At 42.9% G+C, this 21,916-nt stretch overlaps 1 protein-coding gene across 1 annotated transcript in view; it reads right to left on the bottom strand.

The window, feature by feature from the left end:
* PCSK2 (proprotein convertase subtilisin/kexin type 2) overlaps window positions 1-21,916 on the bottom strand; it is a 214,948-nt gene that overhangs the window by 182,309 nt on the left and 10,723 nt on the right. Inside the window, exon 2 of the mRNA XM_059036368.2 lies at window positions 11,829-11,933. Coding sequence (XP_058892351.1) covers window positions 11,829-11,933 — 105 coding nt within the window. The remainder of the gene's footprint in view (window positions 1-11,828; window positions 11,934-21,916) is intronic.

The raw sequence follows: 21,916 nt of genomic DNA, 5'->3' as shown, positions 1-21,916 counted from the left end.
ACCTTCGGGTCTACAATCAAACTTATCTGTCTCACAGCTTTTATAGTTCCTTAAAATTGAATAGAAATGCCCAACTCAGATTTTCCCCTTGCCACATCAGACAGAGGCTGTTTCCCAGTAACTTCACCCAGCAGCTCACAGAACGGGTCTTGGCTCTGAGATATTGCCTAGTTGGGCTTGAGGTTTTAGAAGCTTGGTTCTTATCCATTCTGAGTCAAATGTGACACCATCCAGCACAGATACAGCAGTGTCTGGTTGAGATAAAATTCATGCCACCATTTTTATTTCATAATCTCATGTTTGCACCATAAAGTTCAATACTCTTTCAGAAAAAATAGATTGGAGATGGAAAAACTGAAGAAGCATATTCCATTGATATCTCTAAGTGGTTCGTAAGAAATAATTATAGGGACGGCCAAGATACTCTGGTAAAATGTGAACGAGGTAGGGCACATTGACTAGATTAGTCTTTGCTTGACCTCTGATCCTCTTTCTCTATTAATTGTCCCTTCTCTATCTCCTCCGCTGGTCCCCAGTCATCTCCCAGGCTTCTACATTCTAGAATGCCCTAGGGTTCCATCCCACACAGCTTGTCTTCTCTAGTTACACTCATTCCTTAGATAATCTCAACTAGTCTCATGGCACTGAATGCTATCAATGTGTGGGCGACACCCACTTTATGTCTCCAGCTCCAAACTCTATCCTAAATTTTTAAATCCCTTCGCTTATTTTACTTCTCGACTTGGATGCTCAATGCAACCCTCAAACGTTAACATGCTTAAAACTACTCTCTTGATTCCCTACCCATTCCCAGACAACCTGCTTCTCCCCCAATCTGTCCATCCACATAAATGCTACCTCCATGTGCTAATAACTCAGGCCAATAGCTCTAGAGTTACCTTTGCCTTCTCTGTTTCTCTCCCATTCCTTATCTAATCTGTCAACAAAAGAATCCACAAATTTGAAGTCTCTACTTTCACAAAATATTCCTAAATATTGTTTCTCACCACCTCAACCAGCTTCTATACTGGTCTAAGCCATCATCCTTTCTCCACCATCCTTTCAGACAAGTTGCCATCACCTTGCACTGATCTCCCTGATTTCCAGAGTGCACCCCCATGCCCACCCCATCATCTATAATTCACCCCAAAGTAGAGAAATCCCATCTCATTTAGTCAATCCAAAGTCCTTACCCTGACCTGTAATGTCTTCTCTGGTCTCGCTTCCTTGCTGGCCTCATTTCTTTCCCTATTCTTCCGGGTTCCCATCTTCTCAGCCTTCCTGGTGTTCTCGCCGTTCACAGAACACATCAAGTGCGCCTTGGACACGAGGCCTTTACCTTTGCTGGTTCCTCTGCTGGGGATGCCCTTTCTCCACAACCATATGGAAACCTTCCTTACCTCCTTCAGGTGTACATTTAAATGTCACCTTACCAGAGCAGCCAACCCTGGATGCCTTTTATAAAATAACACCCCTCCCCTGGCACTGCCTCTCCCTCACAATTTTCTCTATTTATCCTCATAACACCTTCACCAGCAGTCATGTAATTGCTTTATTCATCTGGATTTTGTCTCTGTCCTTCATCCCCACTAGTATATAAGCTTCACGGGAGGAATTCTTGGTCTGTTTTGTTCCCTGTTGTGTCCCAGTACTTAGAACAGTGCTCAGCATGTAGTTGAGCTTAGTAAATACTTGCTGAATAAATAAATGGTTTGCTAGCAAGCAACTAGATAATGGAGTTATATTGTGAGTTTAATGAGCGTACACAAAATGCTTATTTTTAGGTGATATAATAAAGGCATTTTAGATATTTAAAGGCATTTCCTTTGCATCTTGGGGAAGGCCGGGGAAGGAACGAGGTAAGGCAGGTCAGGAGAAATTTGCCTTAAAAACATTGAAGATTTTGGTAGAAAATCCTAAAAGTTTGCCAGCTCACCATTGGAGGGTCATCATCTTGTGAGTTATGAAGACGATACAGAAGCACTTTCTTCTTTCCCTGTTGCTTTCCTCTGCATTAGAGCTTCTTAGAATTCTCCCAAAGACAGTAAAGACTCCCCTGAGATCCCTGGGCTTGCTAGAAGGGTGTCTTCCAGAGTGTCCTTCCTTCTCTTTTGGTACGTGTGCTAGCGTGAGTGATCATTTAAAATATGCTCACAACAGCTAGAAAGAGCCTGGCTTACTCCTTAGCAGATTTGCCTGTGCCTTTCTGAATCCATAGTAAACACTTCTCCCCTGTTCCCCACAAAGAGTTAATTATATCACTGGCAGCAGTTCTTTGAGGCAGGAAGCCAGGCACATCTGCAGCGCCCAGAGGAGATACAGAAAGTCCTCCCTGCTGAATAATAAAACCAGCAGATTAGGGCAGATCAGCTTTTCCCACAGGTTAGAGCACCACTGAAGGCATCTCTCCTCTGCTTCCTCCCGCAATACACTTTCCCTTCTCCAGATGCTGTCAAGTCACTCTCAAAATGCGTAACCCATGAAGGTGTACACTTGCTGAGCCAACCTCTTGATGAGGTGTCTAGAAAACGAATTTGGTCACCAGCTGGGATGCTAAGTCAGAAGCTGCTCCACGTGGGTTCTCAGCTTCACCCTTTGGGCTCGAAGTGTGGTCAAGGTTGCGTGCCTACAGATTCACGTTTCCCTCTGAGCTAAATGCAATCCCCGGAGCAGGGCAGTGCGGGGGAGCTGGGCTGCCTGGAGAAAGCTGCTGACCCTAGAGGCATGCCAACTCTTCCAGAAAGACCAAGGCTCAGGGAAGAATTTTGGCCCCCGTGGTCTCCAGACCCTGGCGTTACTCTCATGATTATGTGATATATCACATGGTAAAAGGGACTTCATAGTTGTGATTAAGGTGACTAATCTGCTAAGACCAAGAGAGGGAGATTATGCTGGGTTATCTAGGTGGGTCCACCAGAGTCACAGGAGCCTTAAGCAGAAGAGGAAGCAGAGAGATGTGAAGCACAGGAATGATTTGATGTGTGTTGTTGGCTTGAGGATGAAGGGAACCACAAGAGATGAAAACCGCACACCACATTACTAGAAACATCTTCTATACATGCAATTCCCCACCTCAGAGTCTGTTTCCAGGAAATCCAAGCTAAGATACCATCTTTGTTTACTTTTGTGTAGAGAAATCACACCGCAGGGATAGGGTTCTGAAGTGAGTAAAGTGCAAACTATGCACGGTCAAAATGAACTTTGAAAATTTCTTAGGAAAGTTAGAAATCAATCTACCGTGTCTCAGTACATCACAAACGTGTGGAATTTCCTTCCTCAGGAATCTGGTCCTGTCCTATCGTTCACGCAGCAGACGAACACGTTGGCTTGTGCTTAGGAAATATTTTGCTTCAAAAGTATTATCTTTAAACGCTGGAGTCTCTCACCCAGAAAGGTGAGCTGCTCCCACTTTGAGTGAGGAGGGAGAGGCCGACTGCATTCTCAGGTGACTCTACTTATTCACGCCACTCCAGGGCATATCCCAGCTGAGCAGAATTGTGAGCAGAAGTGCCCACCTTGCTATTATTTCCCCTCCTTTTTCACTTTTCTATTTATAGCTGAGGTCATTGAATTCATATAAATCACATAAGCCAATGATGGAACTTCATATTTTCCCATTACACTATTTCTGATTTAGAGAATCCAGTTATTATTTAGTGAGAACAAGGTCTTAAAGAATCACAAGTTTTGGCCTTCCCTGGTGGCGCAGCGGTTGAGAATCCGCCTGCCGATGCAGGGAACACGGGTTCGTGCCCCGGTCCGGGAAGATCCCACGTGCCGCAGAGCGGCTGGGCCCGTGAGCCATGGCCGCTGAGCCTGCGCGTCTGGAGCCTGTGCTCCGCAACGGAAAAAAAAAGAATCACAAGTTTGTAAGCAGTATCAATCCTCATTTAGCTTTATTTATTTATTTATGGCTGCATTGGGTCTTCGTTGCGGTGTGCAGGCTTCTCATCGTGGTGGCTTCTCTTGCTGCGAAGCACGGGATCTAGGCGAGCGGGCTTCGGTAGTTGTGGCATGCGGGCTCAGTAGTTGTGGCACGTGGTCTCTAGAGCGCAGGCTCAGTAGTTGTGGTGCACGGGCTTAGTTGTTCTGTGGCATGTGGGATCTTCCTGGACCAGGGCTCAAACTCGTGTCCCCTGCATTGGCAGGCGGATTCTTAACCACTGAGCCACCAGAGAAGTCCCTCATTTAGCTTTTTACTTAAATCAGATGTGGTGTTGTGAGGAGTCGTGAGTTTTATTATTTCTTCCCCATCAGTTATGGTCGTGTGACTCCAGAGAAGTCATTTACCCTCTCTGGGTCTCTTTTGTCTGAATTATATTTTAAAGCTTCAAGGCAAAGCGTTGAATCAATGTTTCCTTTGGAATCTTCCTGCCCTTCTCTTTGTGCAGAGGAGGAGGGAAATTAGCTTTTAAACTCTAAGCCAGTGACAGAGCAGCACCATGCAGTGTGAGGACCCCTTACAAACCATGGGATAGTCAGTAAGTCATGAGCCTCCCTAAACTCTCATTTCCTCACCCGTAAATTGGGGATCTGATACCACTTAATTCACAGGAGATATCTGAGGTTTAATGAGATGATGCCTGCTAAATCCTTAGCACAGGTTGGATGGTAGGATTTGCAGTAAGAGTTCACCTGCCACTGCTGACAGCTTCTTGCATCAAGCAACTCTATCTGCCACTCTGCTTGGGGACTTTCTCCAGCATCCTGAGGCTTGTTCAGCCTGTGCACAGGGCAGTTCGGAAGTGCCAGGGATTTAACATCCCAGGTCAGCTCAAAAATGAGAGACAGAGCTAGTAGATTACTCCTCAGGCAACCGCCTTCCTTGTGGGACAGCTCTGAAGGGCCTCCAGTGGGACTGAGTCTCAGCTGCCTACAATGCAGACCTGCTAAAAATCTCACCCTCTATTTGCTTTCCTCACTTCCCTCCATCCTTTTACTCATTCTCTTGTGCATCTGAGAATCAGCCTCCCAAATATGTGACCCTCTTCTAAGTTCTTGTCTCAGGGTTTGCTTTTTGCGGGAACCCAAAGTAAGACAACAGCATTCAACAGACACGAACTAGTCTTACAGTTGTTATCAAATTAAACTGAGGAAGCCCCAGAGAGATCTCCTCTGGCCTCTTCTTACTCAGTGGTCTGGTTCCTGCAGAAATGTCATGAGCGTAATCTTGCTTTCTCCTCACTTATGTGCAGAGGGTCACTAGCTGGCTGGCTGGGCACTGAGAAGGATGAGCCCAAATGCCCTCCTAATGGATTGCGCTGTACATGTGTGCAGTTGCATTAGTAGTTCAGTTTTTGTAAAGCAGCTTTCCCCTCGAACCCTGAGACACACATTCTAAATGCGTGTGTTTGTTGCTTCTGGATTCTTGAGGAGAGGAAATAAGGTGGAGAGAAGCAGGGAGGGAAAACCAGAGGAAAAGGGGAAGAAATGATGCTAAACTTTGCTATGCACTCCTTATGGAGTGATTCGCCTCTTCAAGGTAGGCAAGGTGGTTCCCTTTTTTATGATGGAAAATTGAGCTGTTAACAGAACAGGAAAGGTCCAGGCACTGAAGGGGTCACATGACAACTGTTGGGAGGTGGGTTTTGGGCTGAGTCGCACCCAATAATTTTTTTTTTAATGTTTCCTGTGCCCCTGTCTCTCCTTCACTATCTTATTCTGTGCTCTCTGGCATCCACATCACTTTATTTCTGTTCCATATGTCCCCAGTTTATTTCTCTGTTTGCAATAGACATGCCAGAGGCACCCATGAGCCCTTGTTATCCCACGGAGGAGTCTCTCTTGGGAATTCCGGCTAATCTGTGCCTCTGAGGCCCCAAGAGTTAAGGGAATTTCATTGCACTTTCAAACCCCACCATTGGCCAACTCTATACTTGCACGGCTTTATTCATGGACCATTGAGCTCTTATGATCGTGCATCATGGACAGTCTTTTCCCCGTGAGAATCCCAATTCCAAATAGGTTGTTCCCTTGTCTGACCAAGAGACCTAAATCCAGGTTGGAAAAGATGGTCACCATTTTGGGGGACCTGAACTGCTGTTTGGGGCTTTCAAACTCATGTGCGACTCAGGCACACGTCAACCTCTTTGTTACCTCCATTTCAAGTTGGAATAGCATCTGTTGGTCCAACTCATGCTACAAGGAAAGGAGAAGATGAAGAAAAGGCAGCCATGAATGCCGTCTGGAATGAAAGCTCTACAGAAATGCAAAATACTATTGTATTTGCTACATGATTTATAATAAACTCACCCTGTCTGTGTTTCTAAATAAGTAAAATATAATTAAATCTATCGGCTTTCTTTTTTTCCCTAAAGAAGACATTCAGAAGATAAATTAGGGGATTTCTATACATTTCTTAGAGCAGTATCTCAAAACCTCAAACCTCACCATTTTAGAGTTAAGTATGAAGATAAAAAACAACCTATTAAAAAAAAGAAATGTGGAAAACAGAAACAATTTTTTTAAGGTATAAAAATCGAAACCAGGGTTACCCTGCTGGCGCAGTGGTTGAGAGTCCGCCTGCAGATGCAGGTGACGTGGGTTCGTGCCCCGGTCCGGGAAGATCCCACATGCCGCGGAGCGGCTGGGCCCGTGAGCCATGGCTGCTGAGCCTGCGCGTCCGGAGCCTGTGCTCCGCCACGGGAGAGGCCACAGCAGTGAGAGGCCCGCATACCAAAAAAAAAAAAAAATCAAAACCAACCAAATAAACCTATTTTATCGGGGGTGTGGGATTATAATTTTTTTTTTAAGGCACTAAAATGATCTAATTTCTATTTTTACCAGTCCCGCAGACTGAGACTCTCATGCGTCACTGTGACGTAAGGAGAGGACACGCCCACTGGACGAAGGTTTGGTCAAAACCAAAACGAAAAGTGAGGGAAGGCATTTTTCTCCACGACATTTTCTATTTGAAAGTAGATTTTCCAGAACATAATTGTGTTTTTTCTTCTCTTCTCCTAATTTTAATCGAAGTACAGTCAGCCCTCCGTATCCGCAGGTGTGGAACCCGCAGATATGGAGGGCCAACTTCTCAATGCCGTTTACATAAGGGACTTGAGCATCTGCGATTTTGGTATTCGCGTGGGTCCAGGAACCAATTCTCTGTGGAAACTGAGGGACGACTGTGATCAAAGAGTTATCTAATATTAATCCAAGGAAAGACACAATACATCAAGTGGATTGTCCTTATCATTACAAATTACTGTGACAGATGTTAGGTATTTGAAAAGGATTGGAAGCTAAGAGCTTAGCGATTATGACAAAATTTCATGTAACTTGTGGAGGAAGAAGGTAAATGAATTTCGTTGCTTGATTGAACTTCTGAAGGACCCAAAGCAATTACAAACCATTCCCAGCTTCTGTCAACCACCTGAGTTTCAGCTATGATAATGAATCCATTAAAAAATAATATCAATTATTGTATTATTAAGTCCCATGGACAAAGGAAGCCTGATTCACTCATTATTCAGATTTTTACAAACAGATCACACCAGTCATGTCCAGTTAGTTTTAAAGAATAGGCAAAATTCTCTTTTGTTCAGATTGTATCGTTCTATGAGATTTTTGAGGACTATCCAGTGAAACTAACTTTTGTGGGTTTTTGGAGTGCCCTGAAAACTCACAAATATGCTCGGAATAGATCTTTAAAGAACAGAAGTGAATCACTATGTGATCATGTGCTGATACCTATGGTCATAAGACATGTGAATACACTTGGATGAGGAAGAAGCTAGGAAGATACAGCTCCTGTGTACAGAACACAGAGGAAACATGAAACATTCTTTGAGACCGGGGAACTGAGAAAAGGTTTCAGTGGACCGATAGGAGTTTCTGACTCGAAACGGGTGTAAAAATGATCCCAAGGGAGAACTGGATGGTCTAGTAGCATTGCTGAGAAAAGGAAATAAACGTTTGTAATTCTTGAATCAAATATAACTTCTCGCAACAAATGACGTTCAGGTTATTTTTTGTTAAATTATCTGGCTTCCATATAACTGGTGGGTGTTATTGAACGATGTGAGTGTTTATGTCTCTGAACGTATTTCATTTCAATGCTCTCTATGTCAGATGAGCAGATATGATTCAACAGGATTGTGAAACAAATGTCTTAAATAAATCTATTCCCCAGCAGCTTTTCAAGTACTTGTAGAATGTATGGGGTTTGATGTGTAGACTGTGGACCACAGTTAGGTTTGACTTTAAGATTTGTTGATGCTGCTCTTAGTTAAAGTTTCACAAATGTCACAGAGGTTTTGAACATGGATTATTTGTTCTTGACCTTGATGCTGAGAAGGAATTTTTGGTTTTACTATTTCATTTCAGCTTTGGATTTATTTATTACATCTTCAAATTATTTTAGCTATCCACACACTTTCCAAACATGTTGTTCTTGCTTCGGTGGTTGCACTGTGACTTTGAATATGATCAGGAACACAGAGTGACTTTGGAAATTAAAAACTGGTTCCTCATAGAATTTTCAGTGACAAGACTTGAAAATGATGAAATGAATTGGTTTCTTTGACCCACAATTAAGAATGTATTTAAAGGAAGTGTTAGAAAGAAGACTATACTTCTGTTTCCTAGTGGATGCACATTTTAGAATAGCAATGAAAACCTAAGATGAGATGAACAATATTATTTCATAGATTAAAACTCTGAAAAAAATCATTAACCATCCATCTATTCGTTTGACAGTCACTTTTTGAGCATCTACTGTGTGCTGAGAACTGCACTATACAAGGATACCCAGAAATTAAAAAGACACAGTTTTTGCTTTTTAGCATCTAAATGATGTTACATGGCATTATGCTAGTCTTTTTAGCAGAAAGAAATGGAAAGGCAAGAGAATACCTTTAAAACAGTCTGCACCAGAATCTTTTTCTTAGCTATTGCCCTGAATATTGATGAACAAATATAAAGATATTGAAAGCAGCCCTGTATTGGCCTGGACAAAAAGTCCATGTGATCCCTTTCTAGTCGTTTTCTCCTTTTCCTTAAACATAAAAGTTAGTTGTGAAATGAGGGACAAACATCCTTGAAATTTCTGTTCTGAAGCCAAAACAAAACCAAAAGTAAGCTTGTCCTCTATCTTTTTCTTCTCTATTTGTTGGGTTGATAGGAGATCTTGGTAGTTTCTCTGGCTAAAAAGCTACCTAGGTAGATTGAGCCCAGAGAGTCTATAGAAGCTGAAACTCTCCCGGACTTATGTACATGGCTCCTTGGGCTCTGTATTGTCATTCACAAGCCAGGGGACAGCTAGTGAGAGAGGCCAGGAAGTAATGCAGAGACAGGGGAAGAAGGAAGCTGGGGCTGCGAGCATGATTAAAGCTGATAAGCCTAGGAGACAACGAAGTTTCAGGGGAGGATAAAACAACTTGCTCTTAAGATCTTGATTCATGAAAAGTAACTTGCAACGTCTGTGAAAGAGACAAAAGGATCCTTTTCAGCTACCTGATCCTTCCCCTTTCCTCTCTATACTCTATTTACTTCTCTTTTTGAAACCTGTTTGAATGTGCTTGGGTAACCCCACGTTAAGGTATCCTGACTCGACATATTTGCCCTTAGTTTAAGGTCTAGAAACCCACAGGGCTTCCAGAATCCTCATAACACTGCTGTTGTACTGCTCATCATCAATGCTTTTTGTTTAAGAGTAGTCACCCGATTCCTATCAGCCGATGCCAAAATTAGGTGACCACAGGAACATCCTGCAGGAAAGACTGAGGCCTTAATCTAATGGTTTTTTTTTTTTTTCATTTTGCAAAGAATTATGAGGTTTTATGCTTTATTTCTTTTCCTAAAATGGTTTTATTATTGACAGCAGCCCTGACATTTAACCTTGATGAGAAGGCAGATAAAAGATACGGGAGATTGACGACCTTAGTTTTGCTGCTCTCTTCTCTTGGTCTTTGTGGGCAGGTACATGGATACCCCCACCAGGTAGAAGCAGATGGCTACCGGGACCTCATATTGGGCAATGGGGAATGGATGCTCCTTTTGGTTAAAAGCGATACTATTTTGAGGAGAAAGACAAATGATTGGAGTCACCAATACATGATTTCCTTCCTTATTATCCATCCCATCTTTTCTTCTCTTTCATAAACATCACTCTACACTTCAAGAATCAGCATTTCAAAGATCATTTCAAGTAAGTGCAAAAATAAGAAAATCTTAACCTAATGGGCCTGAGGAGTCTCTCTGAAACAAACAACGGCTTCTTAGTTTCACTGTTCCTTGGTTCTCTTTCCCTATCCAAGCCTTTTAAGCACCACTTTCCTTCTGCCCCAATTTCTTTTATGTGCTTCTCTGAATGATCTCGGGGCAATGCATTTAATTGTGAAAGAAAAGAAACCAAAGGAACTTTTAAGAATTATATAAATAAAAGTAAAAAATTGGCCATAAAGGGTAAGATCACAGGGCAGGTAGGAAGCAGAGGGAAAACCAGTGTCACTTGCCCCAGAGTGGTCATTGTCTGCTGGTAGCCACTCTGGGTCCACAGGTGAGACAGGCAGCATCCCTGTCCAGGGCTTCTCAAGGTCATCCCCAGACACTGAACTGATACAGCCAGGCCAAGGCTGTGATGACAGAAAGGAGAGCTTCTCCGTTAGGTAACGGTGCCAGCTTCTACAGCAAACCCTTTACTAATGCTGGGCATGGGCTGACAGCACCGGCAGCTTGGATCTTACTGCAAAAGCAAAGATAAAGTGGCTTCTCAGAGCAGTATTTTCACTCTAGGGAACGTGGGATCCCCTGGGTTGAGGAGTTAAAGGAAAATTGCCTGTGGCCTGTCAGTTGGTGATCTGCGGGGGAGTCTGTTTCATCTGTGTTCCTAATTAAAGGCCACATTAAACCCAGTCAAATGTTCACATGAAAAGCCCCACAAGAATGATTCTAGATTCCATCGGCTCCAAAGGAGTCTCATGTTAAACCTCTAACTCAAACGTGTGACCCTCTTCACATCCACTGTCGCCCAAGTCCTGGGGAAGAGGGTATGAAGCCTTCAGTGTACAGAGAGCAAATTGCCTGGATTACTAATTTCCCTCGTGGTGAACTGCATATGAGAAATCAGAATCTCCCAGTTGAATGAGAGTGGGGAGGGCGGAGGGGGGGAGACAGTCAGGATTCAACGACGCCCAAAGTTCTTATTCTGAGAAAACAGGAAGGGAGAACACTGGAAAAGGAGCTGCTTTATGGCCAGGATGATGAGTTTGGTTACAAGAAAGTTGAATTTAGGTTTCTGAGGGGAAAGGGAGTAGGAAATGAGAGCTGGTGTCCAAGAGCAAGGTAAAGATTGGAGGTAAAAGTGGGGTCATGAGCATCCAGAAGACATGGGGCGTGGGGTAACTTAGATCAGAAAGAACAGTGTGGGAAGAGGGGCTGAGCAGGTCTTGTGGCTTCAGTCATCCTTGGACACGGAGAAGCCCACCGCCTATTGTGAGCTGATCGCTCACTGGCCATATGGGGCATGGCAGTCTCCTCAGAGCATGTGGATTCACCAGTAGAAACCGTCCAGAAAATGACTTATTAAAACTGCTTGGTGTCTTCCCATCCATCCAGGCCAAAGCATGTCCCCAGGCAACCAGCAGTCCTCACATGGTAATGCAGGAGAAAAAGCCAGAAAAGAGGTGGTACTCCTGTTTACTCCCCCACCTCTGGCCAGTCGACGGTTTAATTATTACGCGTAAGACAGAGGAGCACGGTCCCCAGGACCACTCTGCAAGGGATCCATTTGGCCTACACGTCAAGTGCCTTTACTTCAAAATTCCTGCCTGCTCCCTTGTACACCCCCACAATGGGCTCATTTGCGGCAGGTTTCCAGGAAAACTCACCCTGGGGTCTCTCTCCAGCTGCTGCTGATGGTGCAGGCTGCGTCTCCTCTTGGCCTTTGCCAGGCCATGGTGATAAAAATGATACAGGCCTTCAGCGAAGGGGAGCTGTGGAGAGTCAAACAGACACAGGCGTGGTTACTTCTGGCAGCGCCCTAGAACAGGGACCTCAGATCTGGGGTGCATGCCAGGGCTCCCTGGGATGGGAATGTATGTGAGAAAACCCCTGCTAACCCCCTATCAGACTTGATGCTCTGGTTCCCTGTCACTTCTCCTCCCCATTTCCCTACCTTTTCTTATGTAATGCCGTTCACCTCCCCTCCCCACAAACCTTCTCTTCTTTCCTCCATTACTTTAGTTTTTAACCATCTTTTAATCTTCTCTTCTCCTCCACCGAGCCTTCCCTTTATATTCATCCCCACACCAAGTTCTCCATTCTCTTCTCTTAGGTATCACAAGAAGAGAAAACTACAGACCATTACCCATTAAATGGGCCCCATGTGGACCACAGCAAACCATCCGCACTGTACCCTGTATGAATCTTTGATCCCAAGTCCATGAACATAATAAAATGGTTATTGTTTATACTAAGACATTTTAGGTTGGTTTGTTACTCAGCAATGGATAACAGGAACAAATAGCTAGCTGAAATAAATGTTTTATTCCTTCATTTTTTTGGACTGTGCAGACTTGAAACTCTACAATAATATTGGCTCTGTCTGTCAGCTGGTGACACCAGCCTGGAGCAGCCCAGATAAAGGGCCTCAAGGGACATTCCTGGCAAAGGAGGAGGGGTCCTGAGTCCAGAGAAGCAGATACTAGATGAACTTCAAGGGCACAGCAAGTTTGGCTAAGGGTCTGGTGTGCAAATAAAAATCTTTTAGAACACTGTAGCATTTGTGATTTTGTTCCTGTTCATTAAAAACCACATTCTTGGGCTTCCCTGGTGGCACAGTGGTTGAGAATCTGCCTGCCAATGCAGGGGACATGGGTTCGAGCCCTGGTCTGGGAAGATCCCACATGCCGCGGAGCAACTGGGCCCGTGAGCCACAACTACTGAGCCTGCGCGTCTGGAGCTTGTGCTCCACAACAAGAGAGGCCGTGACAGCGAGAGGCCCACGCACCGCGATGAAGAGTGGCCCCCACTCGCCACAACTAGAGAAAGTCCACGCACAGAAACGAAGACCCAACACAGCCAAAAATAAATAAATAAATAAATAATTTAAAGTGACATGTCATTTAAAAAAAAAAACAAACACATTCTTCAGGGAGAATTAAACATAGATATTTCATGTGCATTTTTCCAGGCTCAGTCATTCTTGAATGTTTTTTCTACTTAACCCTGCTGATGTACTCAGGGTAATGGTAAGATTTGATCAAAAAGGTGCAAGGGTGGAGGGAGAAGGAAAGAAAATGTAAGTGTGCTTATCTTTTGCTCTCCAAAGACTTGTGCTTATGACCACTGTCAGGTGATGTGAACTTGGAGTTTTACTTCCTATTCTGGAGGGCATGAAGAATCTGAGAATTTTTAACACAAGAAAGGAAATTTGGAGTTATAGAGCACCAGTGAGCTTTGGAGGGACATTGTTCTGGCTCTGTTTTACTGATTTTTTAAAAAAAATTAACTTTGAATAGAGGCAAATAGAAAACTCTTTCTTACAGTGGAATTCCAATTAACAAAAGTAGAAGTAATGAACAGAAATTGAATATCACCATTTGGAAACACTATAAATAATTGTGGCTGGCAAGTGTCACCAAAGGATGCTAAAATTAGTGGGGGAAATATAATGATAAACAAAGAGAAATAATACTTTACAGTGGAGAAACCTGGCAGAGACGTCCTCAACCAAGTGATGTAAGTTAAGCTCACTACTGATGAAACATATCAAAATCATGTGCCTCATGATACAATGCACTGAGAAGGAGACATCACTTACATAATTTCCTTGCCAGAAGTACATAACCTCTATTCAGTCAGGAGGAAACATCAGGCAAATCCATAACTAGCTAGTACCCTTCAAAATCTTCAAGATCATAAAAGACAAATAAGGACTGCAGAAATTTTTGAAACCAGAGGAGACTAGGGAGAGAGGACAGTTAAATGTAATACATATCTTGGATTGGATCCTGGATCAGAAAAAAGGACATTAGTGGAACACTTGGAAAACTGTGAACGAAATCTGTAGATTAATTAATAGTGTTATATCAATGTTTTTCATGGCTTTGATAAATTGTACTATGGTTTTGTCAGACGTTAACTTTGGGAAAGCTGGATAAAGGGTATGTGGGAACTTTGTTGCCATTTTAAAAGGAGTAATTTTTTTATTGTGGTAAAATGTACAGAATATAAAAATTTTTCATTTTAAAGTTTTAAGTGTACAGTTTAGTGACTTTAAGTACATCTTCATTGTTGAGCAGCCATCACTGCTATCAATATCCAGAACACTTTTGATCCTGCACGTTCAACTCTATATTCATTAAATGATAACTTCCTATTCTCCCCTCCCCCCAGCCCCTGGCCACCACCATTCTACCTTCTGTCTCTAAGAATATTACTACTCTGGGACCTCATATAAGTGGAATCATAAAATATTTGTCCTTTTGTGACTGGATTATTTCACTCAGTTGAATATCTTCAAGGTTCATCCATGTGAAGCAGCACTGTCAGAACTCCCTTCCTTTTTAAGGCTGAATAATATTCCATTGTATGTATGTACCACATTTTGTTTATCTATTCACCAGATGATGGACACTTGTGTTGCTTCCACCTCTTAGCTATTGTGAATTATGCTGCTATGAACATGGGTGAACCTGTGTGCAATTTTTGCCAACTTCTTAAGTCTAAAATTATTCCCAAATTGAAAGTTTTTAAAATGTAAAAATACTTTTAAAATTAAATTTGAATGCCCTTAAGAGGGCCATATATTAAAAAATTTTAAGCCATAGGTCCCACCACTTCCCTTTGTCACATACTGAAGTCACATCACATGGTTATGTTAACTGAAGGCAGTTGAGTGGCACCCCTGGCTTGGTCTAAGTGCCTCATTTCATAGAGAAAGACATTGTGGCTCAGGGAGGGGCAGGACTTGCCCAGTCAAGAGGGAGCTCTCAACGGAAATCCCTGGTCTCCTTGACTGTAACTCCAGACGCTTCCCACCCAACGCTTCCGTTGCTGTCTCGCTCTATGTCCCGTCCCCCTTGATAACCCTGGCTATGAATCCAACAGATTGCAGGCTGGAATTCCTGACAAGGAGGAGTGCGACTCAAGGACAGCCAGGCTGGTGAGTGACCCTCTGTGGTGTACTTGGGACCCACGACCCAGGATTCTTTGATTAGAAGCACTGTCTTGGCTATGGAAGAAATGGAGTTAATTGGTCTCATAGAGCTGAAATTGGAAACTCAGGCAATAAACAGGTAAGCTGACTGACCACAGACTTAACAGAAGATTAACCTGCAGGCATTGGTTATTTTTCTGAGCCCTTTTTGCCTCTTGTCTTTGGAGTGTAGACCCCAAATCCACTGCCCTCTGAGCCTCTGAGAAGCAACTGTCTGGGGAGATCACGTGCAAGCACAAGCTCATCATGGGCAGGGAAAGACAGATGCCGTGTGCCTTACAGTAGTGCCAGGTACCTGCTGCCCACACAGACCTCAGTGAAGAAATGCTTGTGCCTTCCTCCGTTTCTTAAGTAGAATGCTGATCTTCCAAATAGAAAAGACATATTAAAAGCAATCTTAGGTCCCCAAACCCTCACCTGTGTCCCAGTAAGAAACGTCTCATATATTTCAACACGTAGTATATTCTCAAATGTTTCCTTCATTTAAACACACACGCACACACACACACACACACACACACACACACACCCTTGTTTTCTTTTACACCATCACCTTTGTGTCTTAAGGCAAAATACACATGGTTCCAGAAGGAAGGAGAAAAAAAGAAGTGAAAGAAGAATTCATAGCAAATTGTCAGCTTGAAGGTTCAGGCTGGGTGACAGTATAATAACGTTGCTAACTCAGACTTGCAGTTTTTAGAAATTCTCATTATGCCGCGAAATTTTATGGATCCCAGCAACGCTTCTCATTGCCTCTTTTCTGTCCCGCCTGCCTCCTTCTCTCACTGATAACCATGGCTCCAAGCTAAAGCTCCTCTCTGAACCCACACACTCGCTTTCCTCAACAGCCAGGAATCCCAGGGAACTGGCCGCCGATTGTGAACAGATAATAAGGCGTGTTAAATTCTCTTGGAACCTACTGACCACCTTCCTTTAGACCAGAGTTCTTTCCCCTCAGGCAACCCCTGGACGCTGGTCTGAGAATTTCATTCCACATATGAAGAAATTTATAATTTTATTTTCAAGGGGAGCTGCTGTCAAGAGGTTCAAGGAATAAAAACTGGGAAACAAAACAATACATCAAGGATAGGAAACTGGTTCAGCTGATAACTGCTTGTCAATTTCATTTAGGGGTCCTGCATTTTACAGGGAGGGCTAGGCTCTGCATTTTACTGACATTTCCTGAGACCATTCTTAATTTCCCCGATTGCATGCAATCTCTTATGGGTGGGGGACTGCACTTTGCAATAAGGATGAAGGAGAAAGGGAACTTGGAGGGGGGGTGGGGCCCCAGCCTCTGCCCTACTGGTACTTATAGGCCAATGAGGAAACACACGGGAAAACTACATTGTGCAATTGACAGAAACGTATAATATTATAGAAAGAAAGAAGGATAGAAATAAGGAGATAGCAGCTGTGCATTAGACAAGAGAAGGTAAGGAAAGGGGAGAAGGAGAGAGGAAGGGGGACCCTGAGAACTCCTGGGGGAGAGGCAGTGTCAGCTGGTGTGGTTGAGATAGCATTAAAAGGTTCCCACTCAGTCCCATCCTAACTTTAAGTTGTGTGTGTGTGTGTGTGTGTGTGTGTGTGTGTGTACTGAATACTTGCACAAAAGTCCAGTTATCTCTGGGGGGATGGAGGTGGGTAACACCCTAAGCCATGGTCAGCTAAATACCTCACTGAGATTTGCTGACAGGATGGAGGTTCCTAGGGCCAGAAAGGAAGAGAGAGAGGAAGCACCGAATGCATAGTCCTACCTATGTTACAACCATGCTTCAGCCTGAACAAGCTCTTGTTTACAGGTTCTCAATGCTCACCTGTACTGAGTTACATCCTACCCCCAACCAAAGTTTCTCCTCCTTAAAGTTTGGACCTAGGATCACACATCTCAGCTATTTGAATGCTCTCACCTCTTTCTGTCTTGCTTTGAAAAAGAGATGGGTAAAAAATGGGTCTGGAGAATAACAGGGAAAGACAACTTCCTCTCCTTCACAGGACTCTTCCTTTGTCTTCTGCCTCCACAGGGCCAACATTAATTGCCTCTGTTGTCAGGCTCTTAGGTGATTCACAAAGAAGCTCAGAGAACATGATTAGTGACTGAGAGTTGGAGAGATAAGCAAACCCATGGAGGTAGTCTGTGGCTCTGGTGGCTGAGGAGCCGCAGGGGTCCTCATTAAGGTTCTCTAGCCTTGGAGAAAGCCTCTCAGTCACTTGAGTTTCAGTCCTGTATCACCATGATAAAGTGTGCTACAAACCACCAAAAACCTTAGTAGCTCCAAACAGAAACGATTATTTAGCTCACGATTTCCTGGGTCAACAATTTAAGCTCACTGAGTAAGTTGTTCAAGTATTGACTTCATTAAGATTAAAAACTTCTGTGAAAGACAATATCAAGAGAATTTAGAAAACAAGTGAAAGACTGGGAGAAAATATTTGCAAAGGATACATAAAGGATTGCTATCCAACATATACAAAGAACTTTTAAAATTCAACAATCAGAAAACAAAGAACCCAATTTAAAAATGGGTCAAGGACCATAACAGATGCCTCGCCAATGAAGACATACAAGTGGCAAATAAGCATATGAAGAGATACTCCACATCGTATGTCATGAGGAATTACAAATTAAAACCACAATGACACATCATTACACATCTATTAGAATGGCCCAAATCTGGTACGCCGACAACACGAAATGCTGGTGAGAAGGTGGAGCAACAGGAACTCTCATACATTGTTGGTGAGGATGCAGAATGGCACAGCCACTCTGGAAGACAGTTTGGCAGTTTCTTACAAAGCTAAACATACTATTACCATATAATCCAGCAATTGCACTTCTTGGTATTTACCCAAATGAGCTGAAAACTCATGTTCAGACAAAAACCTGCACATAGATGTTTATAGCAGCTTTGTTCATAACTGTCAATATTTGGAAGCATCCAAGATGTCCTTCAGTAGATGAATGGGTAAATAAATTGTGGTACATCTAGATAATGGAATATTATTCAGTGCTAAAAAGAAACGAGCTATCAAACCACAAAAAGACATATTACTAAAGCAAAGGAAGCCAGTCAGAAAAGTCGGAATGAGTCCAACTATCTGAAATTCTTGAAAAGGCAAAACTGTGCAGAGAAAAATAAGATCAGTGTTTGCCAGGGGTGCGGGTGGGGGCAGAGAAGAACAGGCAGAGCACAGAGAATTTGGGGGAAGTCAAGATATTTTGTATGATATTATCATGATAGATATATGTCATTAAACTCATGTCAAAACCTACAGAATTTACACTAAGAATGAACCCTAAGGTAAAGTATGAATTTGGGGCAATTATAATGTGTCAATGTAGGTTCTTCTTTGGTAAAAATGTACCATTCTGGTGAGTGATGTTGATAAAAGTAGACAGTATGCGTGTGTAGGAGCAGGGGTATATGAGAAATCTCTGTACTTTCCTTAATTGTTGTCCACTTAAAGTGGCTTTTAAAAAATAGTCTTAAAAATAATATAGCCCATTTCAGTGGATTCCAATTGCTAAAATTACCCAAATAGAGAGCAACATGTTGGAAATGGAATATAGAGTATATGGCTTTTATTGTTTTAATTTTTATTTATTATTTTTATTTATTTTTATCATTATTTTCCTCTTATTTTTTGAGGGGCCTAGATGGGCAGTGAATAAAATGGAGATGAGGAGCTGGGCATTTTGAATATACCCAATGATTCTAAAACTATGAAAGGATATAATAATTGGAACTGTTCAATAAGAAGTCATTCCATTCTTAGCAGAGAGGCATATGGAGGCACAAAAAAATATGCTATCTCATAAAAATCAATCAACAAGAAACTGGCCAAGACAATTTCATATTGAAGGCAAATAAGCCACATTATTTAGATGAATAAAGTAAATATGATTTCACTAGAGGGGTGGAAGTCTTGACAGCTCCTTTGAACATATGCCGCTTATACAGCAGAGGAGCCTAATTGTTTATTTGCGCCTCCAGCTCCTCTGTCAACGGAAGGAGGCCTGTGGTGTGAGGACTCATTTCTTTGAGTAACCAGATGTGACAGAGAATCTTATTCAGCCTGAACTTATCAGGGCATATTGTAAGGTTAGCCTGCTCTGAGAAGGTCCTTTGGGTATAGAACCAGAAACCAGTTGCTAAACAGAGTTTTCCACACCCCAGCACAAAAAATAGGTAACTTGTAAGAGACTGGATGGAGCCATCAGATCAGGGAAGTCTTATAAACTGGTCTAGAGAACTATAATATGCTTTTTGTTGCACATAAATATAAATACGTTACCTTTCTGTCTGTAAAACCCATCCCTTTCAATGTGCTCTATCTCTGCAGGGCTCAATAAAAACTTGTCAATAAAATATGACTGTATGGATGGATGTTCCTTTGGATTAGCTATTTGTAAGGGAGGAATTAGCTATCTGAGGGGAAGTGAGAGAGGAAAGTGGAAAATCCTTGACCCAGGACTCAGGACACCTGGCTCTAGGCCCACCTTGCCCATTTCTACACTTCTCCTAGGTAATGTTCTCCATGGACAACACTCAACTCTCTTCTGTGATTCTAAGAGCTGCTCTTCCCTATGACCAGGAGCACAAAAATGCGAAATGGCTTGTGTTGTCCAGGGTTGTTTGTTTTTGTGGAATGGAGCTACTAGTCCACAGTGGGATCCAAACAATGATATACTCCCAAGAACCTACACAACTTACTTATATCAAGTCTAAAATGACAGTCAGACAATGAGATAGGTGAAGAATAGCTGACCCTCAGGCTCATTCACAAACAGTTCCTTTCTAACCTAAGGCAAAATTTCCATGTATTATCTCAGAAATTAAAATGTAAGAACATGCATTCTTCTTTTGGAATATCAGGGAGTAAGCTACTTATCAGGTGTGCTGGGATGACATTACTGTCCTGGTTTTTCTTTTTGGCTTCTAAGTTAGGGGGCTTGTTTTAGATTCATGTATCCGTGTGTCTGGGAGGAAGTAGTATGCATTTAGTGATTTTGTTCTTGCATAGAATTGGCTGCCTCTACCAGCCATCCACTGTGGCTTCAAAGGCAATAATTAAGCTATTATTATCCCTGATGTCATCAGCCAGTGGCAGTAGGATCAAAGGCATGATTCCCTAGTAGCAACATCTGTTAAAAGGGATGGTGATACCTGCTTCCAGGATATGAATGATTCTCTAGGACAAAGGAACAAGGCTGGGAGATCCAGGTCCCTCTACTTCACTACTAGCTCAACTTGTTTTTCTAGGGTTACCTATATATGGCCACTCTGCTATACTTTCCAAGTATCCTTCAATGTCTCCTCCTACTTATCCACAAGATCCATGCTCCTAACATGGTGTGGGTGACCCCTCATGAACCATCCTCAGTCCACTTTTTTGGTTTCATCTCCCAAAAATGTTGTCTAGTCAGGCAACTCTAATTGTAATCCTTCTAAAATTCCGGTGCACTTTGTTTCACGTGTTGTACCATTCTCGATAAACCCCCTTTTATTTTAATTTGTTGAGATCATGAGCCTCAATGCAAACTCACCTCAACTTGGCACTGCCTGCCTTGTGAAGGCTTCCCTTCTGCTTCACATGTCCTATATCACAGATCTCTCACAAAACATATTGCCAGTACTCTGGTTGCTCATAAAGAGCACTCCTACTTGTCTGTGATTTCTGTATTTTATCTAACCTGTGCCTTCTGTGTAGCAGATGATGTTTTGATGCCCTTCCTGCATTCCCTTTACCTACCCTGGAGGTCCCCTATAGACAGTGCCTATACATGCCACGGTCTTCATGCATCACTCTGCCTGAGGGTGTTCTCTAACTGTGGAAGCAGGCTTGGCCTGCTTGGGGCAAGCAGAAGTGCAAGGGATTTGATGCCCCTCAGGTGTAACCCTCAACCGAGGAAGAATGGGAGCTGGTGGCTACATTTCCTAGCTTCCTCACCCTTGGATGGGATAACTCAGAAATGCTGTAACTCCCAGACTCTTCGGTAGGAGAATGTTGCAGAAGTGGTCCTCGTTTGTTTATGTCTCTCTGTATCAATTCCTTAGGAGAGTTCCCTCCTGCACTGACTCTGAGCTTGGCCATATGGCTTGCATTGGCCAAGGGACTTAATAAATGTGACACATCCAAAGACTTGAAAAGGGTTTGCACACTGGAGCTTGATCGCTCCTTAATATCTAAAAACTTTCTTACTTGTCCCCAAGTCTGTGTCTCAGTGCCTGATATCATACTTGCTTATTGAATGCGTTAAGTACGTGTTTACTGAATGAACGGAATATTCTGCTTCTGCGCTTCCTCCGCTATGACGGTGCTCCTGTTACTTTGTTTGTCCATTGGTTTCAAACTTCCATAACTTTTCTTTGGTCCTTTCCTCCTTTCTAAGTTAATGGACAGAATAGCCTGTTTCGGGCTTCAACTTCTGGGTCCAAATTTGCTTCGTGCCAAGCCTCATTGGAGACACGCTCTCCAAGGTTCCCTTTGGCCTGATTCTGCACCCCACCCCATGTTGCTGCCCCTGGACTTTAAGAGATCCACGGTGGCTTGTTTCCCATCCTTCTCCCCCCATCTTAGGCTCTGCAAACTCTCTCTTGGTCTCCCATTCCTGGTTGACACTCCCTAGAAACACAGTCAACAGGAACTGACTAGAATTGACTCTTTCATGCCAACTACTTTCTTAGGTTTGAACTTCCCTCATTTTTGAAGAGAACTGATAGCCTTCTGATGAAACTGATATTTTCCCTTCTT

This window comes from Kogia breviceps, chromosome 14 (genome assembly GCF_026419965.1).
Source record: "Kogia breviceps isolate mKogBre1 chromosome 14, mKogBre1 haplotype 1, whole genome shotgun sequence".
In the NCBI taxonomy this organism is placed as follows: domain Eukaryota; kingdom Metazoa; phylum Chordata; class Mammalia; order Artiodactyla; family Physeteridae; genus Kogia; species Kogia breviceps.
The sequence above is the reverse complement of the archived record's forward strand: the minus strand, read 5'-3'. Positions and strand labels throughout refer to the sequence as shown.